Below are 16,871 nucleotides of genomic sequence, written 5' to 3' on the forward strand. Positions count from 1 at the left end.
GTGGTCAACTGATGACCGGAGGTCCATTTTTGAGCATTTGGTTTTTAAATTTTTTTAATCCTTCCTATAAGAATTGAGTAATATAAATAACCGGGAAAATGAGTTTATTTTGCTGTGTGTACAAACTTTCATATTATTATTTTTTTAATGTTCCTAACCGTGTCGACCTAAGGAATACGGAGCATGCGACAATAGAGCCACAGCTAAAGCGTCTCCAGTATTTTACAAGTGCAAGTCGCCAAAACAGAGATGTTGATGAAGAATGATTTATCATTTTTTATGCAAACCTTAACTTCCTAACTGCATTCCTATTTTCCTTGAAGCAGCTTCCAAAGTATTTGTATGGTTGAAACCATTCGACAGCGAGATCGGGGAGTGATAATGTAAAGTTTACCTCCATGCTATTGACGGCTATGAACTTAAGTAAGTTGTGTTAAAGGCGAATAATGTTAATAATTATGGCAACATTTAGTTTTTCAACCCAACAATTTTTTTTCAGTTCATGCTACACAGACATTTTCATGGATGGAGTTAATACAAACACGTCGTGGAGCTTTTTTTTAAACGTTGGAAAATTTTTTATAGATGGATAATATGTCAATTTTTCATGATTTCATGAAAAAAATATAATGGTTGGTGTATTATATAATATATATATATATATATATATATATATATATATGTAATAATATTATATGTAAATATAATGGGGATGTAGCATGTCCACATACATATATGTTTTAGAAGCTGCAAAGAAAAGGTAAGGAACCATTTCCGAATATGAATATGTTTGTAGTGAAATTATTAATAATAAGTGGTAGATACGGTAGTAAGTCTCTAGTATTTCTTGACTACTGCCATATAACGTTAGGTACTGGCATATATGCGTTTATTTTAAAGAACGTACATAAAGTGGTGTACATTGATAAAAATACTGTCACAAAATATCAAAAAAGGTGATAGAAAACGTTGCCTAGATAATACTGACGGGTTCCTATCGCAACCCGGAGGCCCTCAGTTCCATTAGGGCACTCTGCGTGATGATCCCGTGGGATTTGTTGAAACTATTAAAAGAGTGATACAGGTTTGGCTTAGGGGGGGTGATCCTCCTCTTCGGCACTTCCGAGTTGGATTTCATGCGAAACTTACAATCGCCTCCTGAATTGAGGGCGTTGGCTTTTTCCAGTCCCACATGCTTATGACTTACGGGGACTTTGGAGTCGGATTTGTTTAGCTGTGTGCTTTGAACCCAAGTCGGCTGAGTTTTCTGGTAAATCTTAGATTCGGAGTGGGACATTACGTGGGACTTGTCCTTGAGAGTTACGTGAGAACGGATATATTTTTCGGCATTTTTGGAAACTCTGGAGTAAACTTCAGGGACGAAAAGCTTGGATTTGACGATCGCCGAGGGCTTTGGTCCAGGCTTGTGGTTGTGATTAGACATAAGCTCGTAGAGTTTATTTCTGTAGTCATCCACGGAGAGTCTGATATCGTCGTTTAAAGGAATTACAACATTGGAGGGTGTTATAATTTCCTGCTCAGGGTCGTGGAACTTGGCCACATATTCGTGTTTTAAGGCTTCGTCTGCTTTAAGCCTTTTATGCGGGTTAAACACTAGAAGTTGAGTCACTAAGTTGGTGGCGTCTTCGGGGACACTAGTGCCCAACATTGATTGAATGGGCAACTTAGTTACTGAAGAGGCGTTTTTGATCATTGAAGAGCCAACTCCGGATATGCAAACTTGGTTAATGTCTACAAAAAAATAATTATTTTAATTAACAAGACAATAATAATTGGAACGTAATGGTTATTTATGTCAGCAGTTAGGAAGTGACGAGTCAAGATAGGTCCCTCAATACGACAAGAGTTGCATAATGGTATAATATACAACGAACACGAAATACTATTTTCGCGTACCTGTAGTAAATCATATGAATAGGAAATGGTAATTTTGTGTAAGATGTATAAGATATTAGGTGTACAACTTTGCTTCCGCCGTTTTTGAATAGATGTATGTAGCGGTAAGTAATGATCGAAATAAATAACCCCATGTGGGCATGCAGGAGCCTTGGGCACCTGTTAACATAACCTCATAAAAATATTAGTCTATTTGTGTCTTCATCATAAAGTTATTCGCAATTGAAAATGTCAGTGTACGAGCCAAATTCTCGTCATTTGCGGGAGGTTTTACTTTTCTGCTTCAATATGAAGAAATCTGCTGCTGAGGCTCATCGAATGCTCTCAGATACTTATGGGGAAGCCACTATTAGTGAAAGGACATGTCGTGAGTGGTTTCAGCGCTTCAAGAACGGTGATTTTCACGTCGAAGACCAACATAGCGGTGGAAGAAAGAAGGTTTTCCAAGATGCGAACTTGGAAGCATTACTTGACGAAGACTCGTGTCAAAGTCAACAAGAATTGGCACAATCATTGGGAGTGACTCAACAAACAATCTCAAAACGCCTCAAAGACATGGGAATGATTCAGAAGCAAGGATATTGGGTGCCGTACGAGTTGAAACCAAGAGATATTGACAGGCGTCTGTTCGCTTGTGAACAGTTGCTTGCAAGGCAAAGACGGAAGGGATTTCTGCATCGTATTGTGACTGGGGACGAGAAATGGGTTCATTACGATAATCCCAAACGCAAAAAGACTTGGGGATATCCCGGCCATGCTTCCACGTCGACGGCCAAACCGTCTATTCATGGTTCCAAAATCATGCTCTGTATTTGGTGGGATCAACTCGGCGTAATATATTATGAGCTGTTACAACCAACTGAAACAATCACAGGTGCTCTTTATCGAACCCAATTAATGCGTTTGAGCCGAGCATTGAAAAAGAAACGGCTGCAATACAACGAGAGACATGATAAAGTGATTTTGCAGCACGATAATGCTCGACCCCATGTTGCGCAAGTGGTCAAGAAATACTTGGAAACATTGAAATGGGAAGTCCTACCCCACCCGCCATATTCTCCTGACCTAGCTCCTTCTGATTATCACTTGTTTCGATCCATGGCACATGGGCTAGCTGACCAACACTTCCGGTCTTATGAAGAAGTAAGAAATTGGATAGAATCGTGGATCGCTTCAAAAGATGTCCAATTTTTTCAACACGGGATTCGTATGCTGCCCGAAAGATGGGAGAAAGTAGTGGCCAGCGATGGACAATACTTTGGATCCTAAAGGTATAATTAGTTTTTTACAATAAAATCGCGAAATTCGGAAAAAAAACGGCGGAAGCAAAGTTGTACACCTAATACGTTTTTAGAAGTTACTTTATGTTTTGATTACTTTACATACTGAGTAATTTTATCACTATATATCACCATGCATTATCATTTTATAGCGCCAAAATGCGCCTCTTTTCAGCAATAATAACGTTATCATCTCCCATTTTGCCTTTGACAACCAAGGGTACTTATACCGCCATTTTTCAAGGAAGTTACTTCCATTGATAAATTTATTACTTTAGCTATTAAGGAAGTCCATTTATTATGCATGCTGTATGATATATGTTGAGGGACAATTTACGACCATGAGGTCATATAGTCGCTTTCCTTGACAAATGTGAAATCATGAACAAAAAATCGTGATTCTGAAATTTCAGTTCCTAACCATCCAGTAAAATTTTGATTTCTTTCAAAAGAACTGATGTGAGTCAGTCCTTCTGACTTTTAAATGACTCAACAGATTGTGCATCACTTTAAAATAATTTAAATTGACTGTAAATTTACATATTTAATTTTCTGTTATAGTTTAATGACAGTTATATGGGAATTATGGTATACCTTCAAGCGATGGTGTGGGGATTGTAGCCATGATCTTCTCCACTTGGTTCACAGTAGAAGACCCAGGAAATATGGGCTTGCCAATGGACATTTCCGCTAAAATACACCCTAAACTCCACATATCAATGCCCTTGGTATATCTCCTATTCGCTATTAATATCTCAGGTGCCCTGTACCATCTAGTTGCCACATAGTCAGTCAAAGTGGGGTCGCCGTCGCTTAGCGTCCCTTCAGACCCTTGAGTCAAGGATCTTGCCAGTCCAAAATCAGCTATCTTACACCTACAATTGTCAAAATTCAACAACTAACTAAAACAATAATTGAAAATATATACCCACCTACATAAACTATCCAATAAGACATTGCTGGGCTTCAAATCTCTATGTATTACATTGCCAGAGTGTATATACTTCATGGCCTTTAGCAGCTGGTACATAATATATCTCTTGTGAATATCCTTAAGGATGTTGCCTCTCTTGATGACGTTGTGCAAGTCTGTTTCCATGTACTCAAACCCGAGGTAAATGTCTCTATTATTGGCCGCTCTAAAACCTCCCTAAACTTCGGATTTTTTCTCAATGATTCTTAGTTTTTACCTGTGAATGCTGTGCAATTTAACTATATTCGGATGGTTTTTAAACGACTGCAGGAACATAATCTCCCTAAAAGTCCTTTGGGCGTCAGTCTGGTTCCTGAAAGCGTCAAAAATTTTCTTCACAGCCACTATTTCTTTAGTTTTTCTGTCCACTGCTTTCCAGACGATGCCATAAGCGCCTTTGCCCAGTCTCTTTTGGATGTCGAACCGTTTCATTATGTGGTCGTCTATCTCGGACATTTTGTCCTTTGATTGTGCCATTTCGAGGCTTAAATAGGGCTGTCTGGTTTAAGTAAAACTGAAGTAAAAAGCCATTTTTTTCAATCGGTTATGATATAATTATTGTCAGCATGATTGACAGCTTTGCAGGGGCGCACAGTAAGGCAACTGCAAAAAGAGAGTAATTTAAATATTTAAATCTGCGAAAAGTGGGTCATGGGAGGGAAAAGCGGGAATTCAAGGCGGTTGCAGGGGACGGGGTATTTACACTCGTATTTGCCTTACAATCAGCAAGGTTTTCTTAAAAAGTAGTTTAAATTATTAATTGGTTCTTAATGGGTTTCGGGGTCATTAGTTCCTTCTAGAGGGCAAATGGGAAATCATTCAGATTATCTGAGTGTTTAAAACTCTTACGGATTTTACAGATCTCACTTCTTGATAGAGATTCCACGAACGTTAAGCTTTAAGCGCTACTTTCTTTCCACCTTTTTGAAAATTTCTATTTTATAATTTTTCTTGTCTCTTAAGGAGGAAAATTTATTGAGCTTTTGCAGCTAAAAACGACTGATTGCGATAGTTTTGGAGCCAGGATTCTTTCCATCCAAATTAACCTTTTACTTTGAAATCAAGAAGCCTGGTACACCATGATACAAGACGGTTAGGATAGCAAAAAAGGCTTTTAGGGGAAAAGAAAATCCGAAAGAAAGTGTTATGTTTAAAATAAGGAATGAGGCTATGAAGTTCACTCACAAGATAACTGGGAATCATCAGAGAAGAAAGAAACAAGAGTTGTCAATTTCTGTAACGATTAGTGAAGTAAAGAAATCCACTAATTTAAGGCAAGCGAGAAGTAACCAACTCTTTAGAGAAACCATAAGATCAGGGCACCTCTGACAAGCCAGGTTTGACCAGGAACCTTTGGTCGTCCCAATCCTACCGGGGAACTTCCAGCCGTCATTTCCCTCTTTGATATACCTGCTACGTATAACAACTGTCACTAAATAACAACACTCAAGTTACCAAGACTTTGAGATATTGGGCCTTAGAGAAATTAAAGAGACTGAAGATTGATGGCCACAAGGAAATTGAAAGTTAATCGTCTCAAAGTCAATTAACATAAAGAAGAAGGGTTGTTGTTACATAGTATATAAGTTAGAAAAGCTTGTAAAGGCCAAATTATTAAGATATTGTTAACTTTAACATCAAGCTAGTTTGCAAAGAAATAAAAAAATCTGACCAACACTAAAGCTTTACTCCAACGTTGCTATGGAAGTTATCTTGCAGTTAAAGTTAACTAAAAATTTGAAGAGAATTTACTTCTGAAAGCAAGCTGTGAGATAATCGATTTCTTATGGAAAATTCATGTGAACAAGCCACTGATTCTTTCTACAATAATTAGTACAATTAGTGAGATAACGAATATTCGGAGTTCGATGAAATTTAATATTCCTTGGAGCCAAGAGCTGAGGCGGTGATTAATAATAACGATCTCAATCAACAAATTGAGCGACTGCAAGGTTGAAAAAAAAAAGTTAATTACTAACAATGAATGAATTCATGTGGGAACACTTATGGGGAATTTTTGCATTCCCCGGTATGTATATTTCCAGGTAAGCGAATGACATACCTTGCTGAGTGAAAAATGAGTAGATAATTTTGCTTTATTTGTACAAAATTCTGATACTAATATGCGTGCTGAAATGCAAATCCTTGCAATTTTCTTGGGCTAAGAACTTAAAACAAAAATTCATTTACTCACCAAAAGTCGCTAAAGCAGCGAAATGAATGTTGGTAAACGTCTTCCCTTCATCGACGAAACCTACTAACCAAATTACTGAAAACTTATTGAATAACAGACCATTATAGCTACCTTTTTCTCTATAACAAAACACCACAAAATCCGTGCTAGTTCTCAGTTGGCCCGAACAATATTGACTATTCGTTTTATAGGGGTCCCTCTCTCAGAAATCAAAGAATGTTTTGTCATTAATTCTGTATAAAATAAATAGGTTTGTTTATTCGTCATGTTCCACATGCAATAACTGTGTCGTCATGGTGACAATCAATGGGGTAGCGAACGAGGAGCAAGGCAGAAGCAGGGCAAAAGTCACCCCCCAGTTACCCCTCTTCATATCTATCGGCGATAGAGGACTGATGGATTGAATTGTTGAACTCTGAAAGTCAAATCACGCATGACATCTAACGTTTGGTAATTATTTATGTTTATTGTGAATTACAGAGTTCACTTTGGTGGCTTATTAATGGAGCACTTAGTTCTGCGGGAGTAGCTTTTTTTTCTTTACAAATTGCGGTTTCTACTACTTTCTTGCTCATATACGCACCAGGTTTTCTATTTCAAACAATTCTTTTAACTTATAAGGCAAATTAGCTCTCGGTGTCATAAATACCTCTCTGAGGCAGTTTGAGAGTTTCACTACCTAAAGGAGGTGCAATAATGAAGGAAAACAGAACGCAATTAGCAATATTTGATTAACTACAGAGGTACCTATATTTAACTTCATTTACGTCAACACAATGGGTCGCAAATGGAAATTGATTTTCCTTATTGGGTCAAACTAATAATGATTATTAATTAATTGAAAAACACACAATTTGCACTTTGACCTTAGTTAACACCCTAGCTCTACATAGTGGATACACTTACGTCAAACTTACGTAAAAGAGCGCGTAATCATAACCGAATCTCAACATAAAACTCTATTTTTCACGGAAATATTCGTTCTAATTCGCCCAAGGGTTAATATTGGACACACCCTGTATATCCAGGCAAACATTAACCTGTTTTCCGTTTATTGCATTAATTTCAAAATGACTTATGGGTTTCATTATATTTACAAACTGCAACGAGTGATTTGCGTGAATTATTGCTGCCCATAAAACGAACTTTATTATAGGGATTTGAGAAGGGAATAGAACTAAAAACAGATGTATAGGGTGTTTTATCGTTGACACATTTATTTTAATGGGATGTAAATCATGAAAAATAGAAAAGAAAGGGTTAATGAGATGTAAACTCTAAAAATAAGCGAAGAAATAAGAGTCGCAAAACGGGCCTTTAAGTTCCCTTTAACTTCTAGATCACCCGTTTTTCGTTAGTTTGAAACTTTCTTAGATCATCTAAGACTTAAATAGATTCAAAAGCAAATACCTATCACAAGATCTCATTAATGAAAAGCATCGGGCTCAAGGTCTGAGCGCCAGTGATATTTACGAGACAATTTCATGAATAAAACCCTAAAAGCAGCTAACAGTACTGAAGAAGCAAGCGACATTTGCACGATTTTGCGAATTTTCTTATTCACTTTCATCTTCCCTCCCTTCCTTCTAATGCGGCAGCAATAAACCATGATTTGATGACTCTTATATGGCATTTTCGTCTGCGAATTTCCTCTGGAACTTATTTCCCGAACTTATTTGAAAATCCGCGCGATTTACACAAATGTGTCTGGAAAAGCTAATTGGAAATTCATGTAATGGCTCCAAAGATAATGCGAGCAATATCAATACCTTAAAACTGACCAGATACGACATCTGTAGCATGCACCAAAAGCTGAGAAGTATCGATTTAATTGTAGAAAAATACGAATCGATATAAGCACATTCATGATGGATATATAACAGATGTCGATGATGTTTTCAGAACTGAAAATATTGAGTTTCAAGTAAAAAATCATGGCCGTTTCCTCACATACGCATGAGGGCCGAATTTTTTTAATTGTTACATGGCGATATCTCGAAAATGGTTAAGATATTTTTCTAGCAGAGGACTGAAAAATGGCTTTACCGCAAGCATTTCCGAACTGATAGCAGAACTTTACGGAACACGTGCGGTTAAAAATGTTTACCATACCTGTTTATTTTTTAAAAATCTGTTAAATTTTAGTGCTCAAAATTTGAGTTTTTGTAAAAAATGATACATATGCTTTGCAAGAAATTATTTATGTCATCCGCTGGTTTAAAAAATTATGCATTTTTAACTTTAATTTGATTTAATTATTTTAATGTTTTAAATAATTGTAACTCAATTTAATAAGGCTAAAATACAAATGAGAGGAGAGTGTACGAATATATTTTAGAAAAAAAGTGATACACATTTGGGAATTGAAGTGGAGCATTTTAATCAATTTCTCGAGCATGGCAGGCAATGAATTAGTTGTAATCCCACTTCTCAAAATTTATGGTGAGGAAAAGTGAAAAATGGTATGTTATTGGTATAGAGTTATTAATGAAGGCTATCATCCCCGATGAAAATATTTGCTTCACGAGCGAAGCGAGTCGCTCAACTCTTTTGATGGGGTTATACGCGAGTACAATAATTATATATTTCGTTCACAGTTAAACATCCGCACTTTTCAAAAATTTTAAAATTCCGTTAAAGAAAACTATTACTATTTGCCCTTTAACGTCAAATCCTAATGCATAAACCGACCGCAAGTAAATCAATTTTCCTTGATTTACCAAGGGCTCTTTTTGATACTGAAACTTAATATCTGAGGCATACTAAATACCTTGGCGGCCGTTATGCATATGGGAATTTTATTAATCCCATCTCTGGAGCACGTCCTTTTACGCACGCTGAAGCGAGCATAAAGGCTTTAATTCAAACGTAATGAAAACGATATATGTATACGCATTGTGCCCTTATCTCTGTATTATTTCACGTTTTTTATGTATACGTTGTAACACTATAAATTTTAACCAGTGTATAAATATTTTTTATACACAAATTTCCATAAAGATCGAAATTTAAGGAATAAAATTACAAAGCAAAAACTGAGAAATTATTAAAATATTTGCATGGAACTCGAATTATCTCTCACCTTGCAACTGTAGACATTCTTTCAAAGGAAATTGCTTCAAAACAGCGACAGAATCATTTAGTCACGCCTTTATTGCCCTTTATTATCCCAAAATAGACAGAAATCGGTTACTAGACTTGTCCAAGGACCAATTTCGGACAAATTCAGTTTGTTCTTTTCAGAATCTTATGAACCGTCATTATGAGAGGTACCCAATTTTACTTATGGCGACCCAATAAAGTAATTAACTTTACAACTTTTTTTCATGTTTAGTTTTAGGAATTGTTATGGTCAGTATTAATCTGGTAATAACCGTGATAACGTTAGCGGACTAACATTGGCCTAGGGTTATGCGACAGAAGAAGGCACGAAATGGTCTGAAGAAATTTCAAAAAATCTCCGTGGAGCGAGCCCAATACTGGATGTTTTACTTCTGCAAGTTTCTCGAAAATTAGCTTATTAATGCATTTTATCTTTGACGTCAAGTTCAATGGTATCCGCAAATTTATGAACATTTCTAGGTCTATGAATGCCTCAGCGTGTAAATATCAAAAATATCGCTCAAACAAAAAATTTGTGGATACCTACGAGAACTTAAGGTTGAGTAACTTGGGCAAAGTTTAGTTTTGAAGACTGCAAATCTCTGGCCATCAAATTCTCTTTGAGATTTCCCATTTGACCATTTTTTTAGCTCTTATAATTTTCTAGATACTCTTACATGTAGTAAGCCCAACCTGGGCCACACTGTATATTCAATAATGACCATGTTTCTTACTGTCAGCTATCGCAATATGAACATATCTACTCAGCAGTCTTTAAATGTGTAGATAGTCTTTAACTAAAATACAGATATTTGACAATGAGGGATATACTGGAAACTTGATAAGGTGTCACGACATTTTTCTGCTTGATACGCGATTTGGTAAATGGGTGTTTGTGAACTGCCGAGCGTTGGGTTAAAATGGGGAAGCAGTTTCCCTGCAACGTTTATATGCATGTAATCTAGTCCCGGAAATAAATAGCGGTAATAAATTGTAAGCTTCTCTGCTATCGTATCTGGAAATGTGTTCGATGGGACACCGCTGCCCTTGATCGATTCCAGAAGCTTCGGAAACGCGATTTTCAGTATTAATGACTGAACTTGTAATTTTTAAAACTCGCAGAATTCTCCATTTTCCATTGCGTTTTGTCGGTTTGCAAGCGCTCCTCTTTAGGCGATCAACACCGTGTCATCTGCATCGCACTCAACTTTAAACATCCTCAGCCGTCAGCATCGGCCACCATCAAATGCTATTTTCAGCTTTTATGGAATTTCAATTAAATCTATAAAATTGAACCTTGAATCTTTAGGTATAATCTCCGCTTCCCAGCTCTAACGAGGCTGAAGAGTTAAAATATTCATGCGGGCAAGTTCCAGCGAACGGCCCTCGCTCCAGGATTTCCCCAGTCGAAATTACGTTTCCTGGACCAATTTTCTCGGGCCAATCAGCGTCGGCCAGCCTCATCACTCCGGCCAATGAGAGACGAGGATGGAACGATAAAAATACTCCGGCTCCATTATCAGCCATGATAGTGAGGCAGCCCCGCTTAGACTGATTCGTTTCATAAATTTTGCTGAAACGCTTCCGGGAACTTCGCCGTCAGTTATTAATAAGTATGCTCATCGCTCCAGAGAACCGCCAAGAAATAATTGAGTTTATAATTGCCTTGTTCCCGAAAATTTAGAAACCTGGTTTAAATTGGGTTCGGTTTTCGTATGAAGTCTTTCGAACATGCGAACTTAGTCCTGGGAGGCAAAGGCAAAAATGGAAAAGTAAGGGAGTTTTTCGTCCATTGTTTATTCTTCAAGTCCTAGTAGTTTTCCTGTCTTTGACTGTAATATCTATTTTATCTTTTTATTTTGTCGTTATCCTTACTATCGCTATTTTACCTTTTACGTTGTCGTAATCGTTACTTACTTGGAAATATCCCCAATTTAATCCATCATATAGAGAATCGAAAAAATCTGCATATTTATTGTTTCTACAGTTCCAAAAAGCGTTTTAAGATGATTATCATATGGAAATTCATTGGCGTACGTGCCCCAGTCTCAGTGTCAAATTTTTTGCAACAAAAAGCCTTTCTAGTATCTTCCCTAAGATCATGCCATTTCTCAATTCTGCTACACTATAGCCTCCTATTATACTATAGCCAACTACAAAGTTAGAGATTTCTAGTTTTCAAAAATATTTAAAGACCGTTATTGGGAGCATAGAAGGATTCATTGGCGCAGGATGCAATTTTCAGGCTTCTATGGGGTTGAGAGTTTTATAGGGAATTTTTTTTTTTTTCAAAATTCCGCTATAAAAACTTTTTCTATTATCTATAAGAACAAGCTCTCCATGCCTTGGAATTTTAATGCATTGTGTGAGTGCTGAACTTAAGGGGGTCTGCAGTTTCTACAGATGTTCGAAAAGAGCTAACGCTTATAAATTTGTTGGTGTAGACGGCCAGTTTTCAGTTTATGAAATGGGGACGCCTCTGTAGTTTTTGACGGCTTAACTACACCATAACTTCGAATTACTTCTTCGCTGCTTCCGGCTTGTCCGGAGCGAGGAGCCTAATTATGTGGTGTTTAATAGAATGGAGTGGCTTTTGAGTACTCCATCCGACCCAGTAATTTCCGGATATTTCTCGAGTAGCTTATAATATGATGAGGACCTGCTTATTACCTTAATACTAGGTCCTTCACACCCAATTACCTCACCTTTGAAAGCGACTTGAGTAAGGCAGTCCAAAATTCTGCCTGGAAGAATTTTGGAAGCAGTCCTTATATACATATATGACTCCTGCCAGGAATTTCCATATAAAATCATGACGTAAGAATAGGTTTACTGATAAGGTGGTATGTCCGTGGGTAACTATGGACATACCGCTTGATGCGGCCAGATCGTGTTGGGCTCTCGCATGATGTCCAGAAAACTCATGACACGGAAATAATACTGTAATATTCTCCAGCCTTACAACCGTTTCAAATGACCTATTTTCTCTAATGTTAGCATTTTGTGTTCTGTTGACTGCTTGCTTGACTGTATTGTTCACTTCTGCCTACCACCAATCCAATGGATGCATGCATATATGTTCTCCTACTTCTTTTATCTTTTTTGTTACAATTTAACGTCATCGAGCGACGTTGAAAATACACTAATACAGCCACATGCACCCACCGGTTAGAACACCAATTAGAGAATACCTTTAATGAAGATACACACATAGGGCTTCGTGCACTTAGCAAATATAAGTAGACAAAAAGTGAGAATAAATTAAAAATATAAAAAAAACAAAAAAAAACGCAACTGCACGTGGTGTTCCCAGGCGGTCACCCATCCAGGTACTAACCACGCCCGACGTCGCTTGACTTCGGTGATCGGACGGGAACCGGTAGACCAACGTGGTATGGCAGTTGCGTAGAAATATAAGTGGTATCCACGGATGAAATTCAGTTCAGTCAATATCTTCATGAGAATTTTTCCAGCTAAAAATTAAATAAAATAATAAATGACAAACCACATAAATAGCGAGATTTGTGTACATTCTTGGAAATGTTAACGTATCCTGAACTAACTATGATCCTTAAAGCCTGGGGCAACACGTTAATCATATTACCGCACTAGACATATTTCAAAACCCTGCAGGTGCTGTTTTTGGCACTAGTGGTACAATATAAAATGGTACGACGGGGAGGAACAAACAGTCATGAAATTATATTATTATTTTATATTTTTTTCTTCCAATGTTGTTGTGAGTATCATTCGCAATCCTGAATATTGATTTTATTTCCTAGAGTCAGTGTGTAAATATTAGACGCTCTGTTTCTCTTTCGCCGTAAAAATTGGTGAGGCAGCTTTTGCTGTACCGAGGTGATTTGTAAACGAATCAGCCAGAGATTCCTCCTCAGTGGTTCCTGTGCGTGAGTGCCAGCTAATGATGCTATAAAAATTATGACGGTTTTCGATACCATATTGCTTCCGTCTCCAACAATTGCCTGGTTTTCTTTTCCTTGCTGATTTTTTAATGTTTTAATAACTTCGTTATGAATTTTTCATGTAATTCCTAATTCCTTTTAAACCGTTAATAATCACACTTTTCAGATCACATTGGAGTCACCAATTCTAGTGGCTTACAAACGGTTCTTGAGTAATTCTGGTATAGTCTACGCACCATAACAACAAAACTTTATTTATAAGAGATATGACATAATTAGTACAAGAGTAACAACCGTTATGAGAAGTCTGGTGCATAAGGCTTCCTAGAAATATTTATTAGGAGTATTTATTCTAAATCATTTGCACCTGCAGAATTGCTTGTAAATCTCCAGTTGTAAACATAAAAGTGTATTGCCTATAGTTAAACTTCTATAGGGTGGTCGTTAAAATAAAAGCCTCAAGTAGGAGTTGAAATATCAGAGACATGTCTTGAATAAATCCATCATATTATAATATGATGAATCAATCGATTTGAATCAATATGAAATATCATTAATAATAAATCATCTATCCGCCAGATGTGCTAAACCAAAATTTGGTCGCACTTGAACAGAATTTAGTTATTGCTTCTCACTGTATTTACACCTTCTTGAATATTTTATATGTATATAATTGATGATTTGTATAGCAATGGCTTCAAAATTTAAAAAAAATGATGGACTTAAATCGGGACTGCGCGGTGGCCATAAATATTTATCATCTCGACCAATTTATCCATGTAAAAAATTCAGATTCAAAAACTCCCTTACAATTATAGGGTAATGAGCAGAAGTGCTATCTTGGGTAAACCAAAAACATGATTTTAAGGCTAGAGGCTAGTTTCTAGATCCTTCAATATTCAGACCAAGGTTTTCTCTTCTTGATCCACAATGAGAATTCTTGATCTTCCATTCTCGACAATCGATGAAATCCCTTCAGGAATTTTAATTAGCCATGGAAGACCTGCAGAAAGTCCCCTCTCTAGGAGCAATTTCAGGTCTGTAAATAAAAAACTGTGAAATACATACATTCAAAATTTATGAATTAAGGAAATCACTTCGACACCTTGTAGAACAAGCAACTTTTGTAGAAGGCAAGTTTAGCCGAATTGCTCTAATTTCCTAGCACCCCATACTCATATGTACCATTATTTCTGGGGTGCCCTGCATATTCAGCTATCTGAGAATTTTCAAAAAAAAATGCAACTTAATTGAACTAGAACTACCGGATCAAATTGTTTGTATGCAATAAATTTCACGGGACATCAAAATCCACCCCATGCCCATTCAAAACAATAAGCAAATCAACCCTTTTTCTTGACTGCAACATGTGTAAGTAGACTATTAAAATCTAATCCAATATAAAATCATAATCCCATTCATATGTGTGGAACGAATCCAGTTATGTTATCCCCTTTGTTGTGACAATACAGCTCCTGTATGGTAATAGTCATACATTTATCCCCTTGGCGCAAGGGTATCTGCCCAATTTGACAGGGCTTATCTCCCTTTATTATATTGATACCAGGCAATAAAACGGCAATATGCTCGAAAGGGCCCATTCACATCCGCGATTTCTTATTATAAGCGATTTGATCATATTTTCTGATTTTGTTTTATAGTTTTTGTGCCCATCAAAAGAGGAAAATGAGTTAAAAAGTTGCCCCTGTGTCCCTTCTGCAAATCTCTCAATGTATTATATTTTCCTCGAAAATTGCTTCTTAATTCGATGAATTAGGGTGTAATAAATAGAGAACCACCAGGTACCAACTTTCTATCCTCAGGACCTTCACCCAAATCGAAACAATGCGAACATTTAAGGAGTGTTCATGAGCTGCTCGGCAGGGAGCTGCGTTTCAATGCTTGAATAATATTGTTGAACAGTGTGGATTTAAGTATGGCACGCTTAAAGTTTTGTTCCATTGTTGGAAGTAATTTGTAAGATATCGTACAGAAGGTTCAATAAATCAAGCTGCTACGGGGTGCTACATACAAAAAATTTGGGCTGAGTGGAACCAAGATCACGTTAAAAAAAAGTTATCAACAAATAGACCATGTATCTCCTTCTTTCATTTCGGGAAGTGGCTGGCTTTCCTAATCCTTACAGTAATATTAACTAAAGGTTCGTTTACGAGCCCTCATGAACTGCAGCGCGTCGCAATTATGTGGTTATACAGGGTGTTCTATAAGGAGAGGAAGGTACTTTAGGAGTTGATTATAGAGCTAATCTCCAATAAAAAAAAGTCGTATAGAAAAGAACCAGATTTTTAACTGTTTAAGATATATTTCGTTTTTACTTTTTCGTGACTTTTAAAGACATTGTTACATGTTTACTAAAATTGAAACTACCCAATTCCTCATAGCAAAAATTTAGATACACCATACGAAAGACCATAAAATTTACATATCAGAGAGCACATACACTGCTTTGATGCTGCCCGATAACTAAATTAAGGGTATTTAAAATCAAGAATAGCTCTTTCTTATAGTTTGTTGCTCATACTTCTCTTGGATGTAAAAATTTTCCCTGTATCGCCCTTTAGAGTTAAGAAGCCATATAATATTTCTCTTTCAGTTAGAGGAACTACTATTTAATTACACGGATATTTGGACCAATCATGTTATTTTCTATAACAGATAACGACCAATCAAAACAATAACTAGAAAATTCAGAATAAATGAATAGATAGATAATATCCCTATTCGGTATTACTATCACATAAAGTGTTCAAAATGCGTCCCTTCTCGAATACACAACCCACTTAGATGACACAAAAACATGATTGATTAATAAACTGGTTGTGTTTTCATTATGAATTCCTCGTTGAAATCGATAGATAGATAGATTGAGAATGCACTTTAGCTTTGAATCAGCCCCAAATGTAAAAACCCAAGAGTGTTAAATCTGGGCTGCGCGGATGCCACCTTATGAGACCTTAACGTCTAATCCATTTTCTCGGATAATTTTCATTCAGGCACGTAGTCACTTGCCTATCACTAAGGCCTGGATATCCATTCAACTGAAATCAAACTCGCTGTCTTACTAATGACGGAAAATTTTCCTTATGAGGGTTAAGCTCCAATTCTGAAAAAAATTAAAAATTATTTCCCCTAAATGTATTTTATATAGAGTAGAGCGCGAATAAACAGTTTCCCGTTAACCATAATCAAACGTTAACTGAGAATTGATATTGTTAATGGAAACAGCGAGATGCAAATGGGTTGCGAAGGTATTTTTATGTTCATGGAAAGAGTGCTGACCATGCGACCTGAGTGCTCTATGTAGCTTAGTATAAGGAATGCCAAGCTTCCTGGCTGCCCTGCGTGCGCTATTTTCAGGATCCTCTTCAAAAATTTTGGTAATGATGATAAACTGCTCGGCGAGAAAAACTCTGACAAATGTTTTGTTATTGGGAATGTGTCGTGCTAAGAAATAATGCTCA

At 36.8% G+C, this 16,871-nt stretch overlaps 1 protein-coding gene and 1 non-coding gene across 3 annotated transcripts; both read right to left on the reverse strand.

Annotated features, from left to right (window-relative positions):
* Positions 1 to 870: 870 nt before the first annotated feature.
* Positions 871 to 6,888, reverse strand: Erk7 (Extracellularly regulated kinase 7). 2 transcript variants are annotated; one of them, XM_066393476.1, is made up of 7 exons: positions 6,843 to 6,888; positions 6,476 to 6,779; positions 6,365 to 6,427; positions 4,388 to 4,773; positions 4,130 to 4,336; positions 3,792 to 4,072; positions 871 to 1,752 (listed from the first exon to the last, which is right to left on the reverse strand). In XM_066393476.1, exons 4-7 carry the CDS (start codon positions 4,645 to 4,647, stop codon positions 995 to 997), a joined length of 1,506 nt encoding a protein of 501 aa, XP_066249573.1. In that variant the 5' UTR covers positions 4,648 to 4,773; positions 6,365 to 6,427; positions 6,476 to 6,779; positions 6,843 to 6,888; the 3' UTR covers positions 871 to 994. The 2 variants fall into 2 exon arrangements, with proteins under 2 accessions (XP_066249573.1, XP_066249574.1); XM_066393477.1 differs by lacking the exon at positions 6,843 to 6,888 and having other exon boundaries at positions 6,365 to 6,424; positions 6,476 to 6,527.
* A 5,866-nt stretch (positions 6,889 to 12,754) lies between these two features.
* On the reverse strand, positions 12,755 to 12,872 carry LOC136411207 (5S ribosomal RNA). The gene has a single exon (XR_010752304.1). It is a non-coding gene; the product is annotated as a 5S ribosomal RNA (ribosomal RNA).
* Between the last annotated feature and the right edge of the window lie 3,999 nt (positions 12,873 to 16,871).

This window comes from Euwallacea similis, chromosome 9, assembly GCF_039881205.1.
Source record: "Euwallacea similis isolate ESF13 chromosome 9, ESF131.1, whole genome shotgun sequence".
Taxonomy (NCBI): domain Eukaryota; kingdom Metazoa; phylum Arthropoda; class Insecta; order Coleoptera; family Curculionidae; genus Euwallacea; species Euwallacea similis.